Below are 6,000 nucleotides of genomic sequence, written 5' to 3' on the forward strand. Positions count from 1 at the left end.
GGTTTGCTTCCCCTGCCTCCCCTTTGCAATGCTAGTGATGTAACCTCTTTATTTCCTCAAGCAGATAACAGGGAGGGTTGTGGGGAGAGGTTTGGATAGAAGGTGTATTTCCTCTATTTCTCCTTGGCTCCCTGTGTGGCAGCAGCCTGTAGCTTAGGTGCTGTTCAGTTACCTAACAGGAGTGTCTGTGCCTCAGTGACGCTGTGACTCCATGACTCTGTGACTCTGTGAATGGAAACTCTGAGTGCATTTGGTGTGGCAATGGGAGCGCTTTGGTGCTGAATCCTTGCCCAGTGGTACCCGGTTCTGACTGACTTCAATAAGGTTTATTGAAGTCCTTCTAGCCAGGTCTTCACTCCGGAGTTGCCCGCTCTGTCAACTTTCTTCCTGCCTAGAGCTTAGAGGTAATGGCATGCTATGCATCTATTCCTTTCATTTACAGAAACAAGTCTTTCCCTGGTCCCTGGGTGCATATATCTAATAAAAATGTCCCTGCTACTCTAATGGGAGGATGAGCTGACAAGCAACTGAAGAAAGAGAATGAGACTTCGGATGCCTTGTCTGGACTAGACTGGGAGCATTCCAGAGAGGAGGAACTTGCCTGACAGTTAGTCCACCTCAGAGCTGGCGCCTGTCTACTCTGCCATGCGAGCACAGGAGATTTCGGTTAGAGGGGTCACAGGGGAAGCTCAGGTGGATCTATTACAAATTAATTTAGGAGCCCCTCTTTAGGGCTTGTAGGTCAAGGGTCCTATAAGAGGAAAATGGCTTTTGAGAAGATGAAAAAAAAAAAACAACAACAGCAGTAGAAGACAGAGTACCAGATTGAGAGTAGAGAGACTTGGTCTGGATCCTTGCCTCTACCTCTCTGTTTCGGAGAGAGTTCCTAAGGCTATCAACTGAGCCTCACGATTCCTGTCTGTGAACTGGGCACAATAAAACCTGCAGCCTTCTTCCTAGGGATGGCAGAAGTTGAAGGTTTGCCCGTCTCTACAGTTTTCACCTCGTGAAACCCAAAGCATTACATAAAACCTCCTACTTTTAGTAAGAGAGGGAGTATGTATGTATGTCTAAGGGGAGGCGTGACAAGGTGGTTAAGGAACAAATTTATTGTTTGCTTGCCTCAATGTGGTATTCTTCAGTTTACTCTTCCCAGAGTCCCACCCATCATTGTTCATGTTGAGGCCAGTTAGATTATTTTCTCCAAGAATGGTTCTCTTTCAAATTCACTCCATCCATCTAAGGGTTGCATTGTTTCCATTATCTACTGTAGTCTGGCTTTCGCTATAATTTTCGGTGGGGCCATGTGACTTCAGGGAGTTATATGACTGCCTCCATCTATGGTAAAGCAGTATCTCTGCTGAAGAACTGAAGTTTGACATTTGCCATGGGAAGGGATAAGGGATCCATTCATTCATTCAAGTATAGAAGGAAATATACACAGTACTCATGAGGGCCTCTGATGAAGGAATTTGACTTAGGGAGGTCAGGGAGGGCTGCACTAAGGAATTGATTGGGCTGAGCTTTGAAGAATGATTGAAAATTCACTAGGCAAAAAGAGTGGTGGGAAGTATATGCGCACATGCCTACATGCGGTAAGCATTTTAGGGAGTAGAATATGCATAGGCCTCACGGTGACAAGGATCGTAGCACATTCCAGAAACAAACAGAACAATACTATGGTCGGTTTTGTAACTTTAATAAAAAAATTAAGTCATAAGTTTGGATGTCGAGGGCTAAAAAATGTAAGTGTACCCACCTTTGGAGTATTGTCAGGCTAAAGCATGCACACTGAGCACCCACTGTTGACACAATATGGGAGCTATTGTCAAGAAAGAAGCTGATGACTCTGCACTGTTGAGCCAATCTAGAAGGGGGTAAAGGGTAGATGAAAAATATTTGCTATGCAAATTTTCCTACCAAAATTTTGACCAACAGGTACACCCATGTAAGGGATGTATGGACAAACTCCTGGTAGGATACTTGTTGAGGTGACTTGAGCTGACTGGGGTTAATCTAGGAAAGTTTCTTGGAAGTCCTGGATAGAGTTCCAAGGTAGATATGAATTGGTGAATAAGAGGAAAGAAGCTGTTTCTGGCAGGAGAGACAGCATGAGTGATAATTTGGTGGTAGAAGGAACACTATTTCTGAGGTGAGAATTTCGGGATATATAAGGCTGTCCCGAATAGAGGAGCAAAGCAGCCTAACTTGGGACCATCTTAGACTCTTTATATGACATGCCAACTAGTCAATTAGAAGAAGTAAAATTAACATTCACTGGGCACCATGTGAACAGAAGAAACTGGTTATTAAAAAGTAAATTGTCATGAAGATCAGTCTTGACATCTCCAACTGACTGTAGTTAGACCTAGCTTTCTGCAAGACTGTGAGGTAGGTGAAGGTCACTACCTATGTCTTTTCTCAGGATGCCTCTGCAGTTTCCTATCACTGGCATCCATTCCAATTTCTGGAGTCTTGTTTGCTTAGGCGCGTGATTTTTAGTAATTAGTTGTTAGTCTGTTCCCTTATAAATTAATAGCTCTCTTTTCTTCGGGCACTGACATTTTCTGAGGGAAAATTCTCAGAGAAAGCACAAATACTTCAAAGGACAGTATCTCCTTCTGATAGGAGGGCAGGTGGTAGAGTGGATGTTTTTGAACAGGTGACCTTTCCTATTACCCTTCAAATTTAAACTGCTGCCTCACAAGCTTGGCCTTGATTCCAACGCATGTTTCTTCCCTTGATGATGCAAGGGTAGGTTAAGACAAAGACATGTCGTAAACAGCAAGGGATTTTTATTGATTTTTTGCCTGTCAAATCTCCTGATGATGCAGAATATGATTCTTTGGAAATAGTCTATGCACATCAGTGTGGTGAAAAACGTAGAGCTTTAGAGTCAAGATTAGCCAGTGTTTATACCCTGACTCTACCGCTGTTCATCTGTGTGATTTTTCACAATTAACTGAACCTGTGCCTCAGTTACCTCATCTAATATAAAACAGGGACAATAAGAGTGTCTATCTCATATAGTTACTGTAATGGTCAAAGAGATATATGTCCAAGGAGTTTAGCATAGTTCTTGGCACGTGATTAAGTGGCTCTTGTCATCATTTTCATTAGCATCACCACCACCATTACCACCCACACCACCCCCAGGTTCCTACTGTAACAGAATAAAATTCTGTAACTTCTTTCTAGAGCAAATACCAGCCATAAGCCCAAGAGGAAAAGGAGGAAACAGGAAGCCAAGTTGTATTTGCTGTTTCATATTATCACATTAACCCTAACACCCCAGAGAGAATGTATGAGAAGACAACCCAACCTTTATATCTCTGTCCCTATTTCTACAGGTACCTGTCGGCTTGGCTGGGCCTATTACAGTGCTGGAGGTGCAGCAGCTGCAGCCATGTTGATCTGCACCTGGCTCTCTTGTTTTGCTGGAAGAAACCCCAAGCCTGTCATGTTGGCGGAGAGCATCATGAGGAACACCAATTCTTATGCCATGGAGCTTGACCACTGCCTCAAACCTTGAGTTTTGGCAGAAGATTGGAAAGGGTGGGAAAGAGAAGGGAAGGGAGCCTTGAAAAGAGACACTAAGGGGCGCCTGGGTGGCTCAGTCGGTGAGGCGTCCGACTTCGGCTCGGGTCATGATCCCACAGTTCATGAGTTCAAGCCCCGCGTCAGGCTCTGTGCTGACATCTCAGAGCCTGGAGCCTGCTTTGGATTCTGTGTCTCCCTCTCTCTCTCTGTCCTCTCCCCACTCATACTGTTTCTCAAAAAAGGAATAAATGATAAACGTCCAAAAACTTAAAAAAAAAAAAAAAAAGACAGACACTAAGACAAGGCCACTTGCTACCCACCTGCTAGGAGTATAGCCTAGTGTTTGCATGCTTTTTAACTTACCAGTCATTCGTTTTCTCTTTTGTTTAAGCCAGCGGGTCAGCGGCTATTTACAGAATTCGTCAAGAACTATGATTCTCTCAAATGTTGACCTAGCTGGTGAGTACCCACTAGCCCTCAAGTCCCAAAGTGCTCCTTTATGCAAAATAAGGAGAAGATCCTCACCTGAAAAGTAACTTCACAATCAAGCAGCTCTTCAGAGTCCTACAGCTCCTCTCTATCACTGAAAGGCTGTGTAAGAACCTGTGTGCAGGGAAGGACTAGGAGACAGACAGGGCTGGTTCCCACCACTCCACGCATACGGCCCTCCCCCTGGGACTTATTGCTATCTCCGAACATCTATGGAGTGCCACTGCTCAAATTTTTGTCACCTTCTCAGGACTATACCTTGACTCTTCCTATTTTCTCCTGCCTCTCTTCCTTTCCAGTTGCGGGGAAGCTTACGGGGCGGGTGACTCCCAGTGGGGAAAACACTAATCAAGTATGTTTGCATATAGTCTAAGACCCCTTCCTTATTATGCTTTACAATATTCATAACATTTCATTTTGTGTTTTGCCTGGGTGACTGGCATCAAAATAGTGGCACGAATTCTCTAGTCCCTTGTAAGTTCAGAAATTGTGGTCCATCCAATGTTCTGAGCAGAGACTATAGCATTTGTTGTACCCTCAATAAACATGGATTCACAATGATGATGACAAGGATGTTTCTGCTGGCTCCTTATTGAAACTTCTATTAGAGTTCATTTTTATCAACCAGAAATCCACAGTGGCCTTTTGCCCCTATAGTCATTCGGAACATGATAAAAGTTTCTGTGCCTGTTTCAAAGACTGCTCATCAAATGCTTCCTCTCCATCTGGGATGAATTAGACATGAAAGAACATAGCTCTGCTGTCACCTAGGGCTGATGTATTTTTAGGGTTGGCCTCCATCCCATCTGTGCTCAAGGTTGACGGATGGTGTAGAAGAACTTGGTGTCTCCCAAGGACAGAATTTGTCTAACGCTCCCCCCACCCCCACCAACGGCCATTAATTCAGGCCAGCTCTATTGTTCCATAACTGTAGCTTTAGGGATTAGGGAGAGCCCGTGACCTAAAAGGCCAGCTCATCTGTTTCTATTGTTAATCACTCCAGAGTGGCTTGGGTACGGCCTTACCGAGAAGGAGAGAAATGGCAAAGATTGGCTGATTAGTTATATGCCATTTCAAGAAGGTTAGGTCCTGATATTGATCTTACGGAGGTGAGTGAATTCAAGCATATACTTCCCTCATGGGCTCATTCACTCATTTATTCACTCATTCAGGACACATCTCTTGAGCATCCTACTACATGCCACATTCTGTGCTAAGTGCTGAGGATAAACGGAAGAAGAAACAGTTTCACATCTTAAGAGTTTGTTGTGGGCTCTGACAGACATGAAGATAAATAATTGCCAGTGTGTTGAGTGCTAGTAAGTGAACAAGAGGGGGCTAAAGGATCATGCAGAGAAGCTATTAAAACAACTTGGGGTAAAGAGGTTCATGAGAAAACTTCGTAGGAAAGATGCCTAAGATAAATCTGAGAGATGAGTAGGAAGAGTTAGTCAGCAAAGGCAAGAGTGGATGAGACAAAAGAGCGGGGAACCAAGAGGCATGGAGACGTGAAAAGAATATGGCACCATCATGAAAGCAATGAATAGGTTTGTAAAAATGGAGGTGGCAAAAAAAAAAAAAAAATGAAGCTGACAAGGGAAATACTACCCAGATTCCATGGGGCTTTCTACACCAAGATAAGTAGTTTGGATTTTATCCTAAAGGAGCACCATTGAAAGGGAAGTGACATAAACCTGTTTGTGTTTTTTTCAAAGGTCAGTTTGACAAAAGTGAGGACAATCGGGAGAAACTAGAAATATTTCCATAATCTAGGTGTAAAAGGATCCAGTCCTGACTAAGGTAGTTAACTGTGGGGCTTGAGCAGATGGGTGAATCTGAAAGAAGATATTTAAGAATTAGATCCCACAGCACTTAGCCTAGTGGATAATGTATAGGTGAGGGCAAGTGAGAATTTGGGGATGACCACTTTGAGATATGAGTGGTCTCTATCACCGAGATGGGGATACTGGA

At 43.7% G+C, this 6,000-nt stretch overlaps 1 protein-coding gene across 1 annotated transcript in view; it reads left to right on the forward strand.

Annotated features, from left to right (window-relative positions):
- Nucleotides 1-4,574, forward strand: part of LHFPL1 (LHFPL tetraspan subfamily member 1) — a 40,065-nt gene extending 35,491 nt beyond the window's left edge. Inside the window, exon 3 of the mRNA XM_081792361.1 lies at nucleotides 3,351-4,574. Within this exon, the coding sequence (XP_081648487.1) occupies nucleotides 3,351-3,532 (182 nt within the window). The 3' untranslated portion in view covers nucleotides 3,533-4,574. The remainder of the gene's footprint in view (nucleotides 1-3,350) is intronic.
- The last annotated feature ends 1,426 nt before the right edge of the window (nucleotides 4,575-6,000 follow it).

This window comes from Panthera onca, chromosome X, assembly GCF_046562875.1.
Source record: "Panthera onca isolate mPanOnc1 chromosome X, mPanOnc1 haplotype 2, whole genome shotgun sequence".
Classification (NCBI taxonomy): Eukaryota; Metazoa; Chordata; class Mammalia; order Carnivora; family Felidae; genus Panthera; species Panthera onca.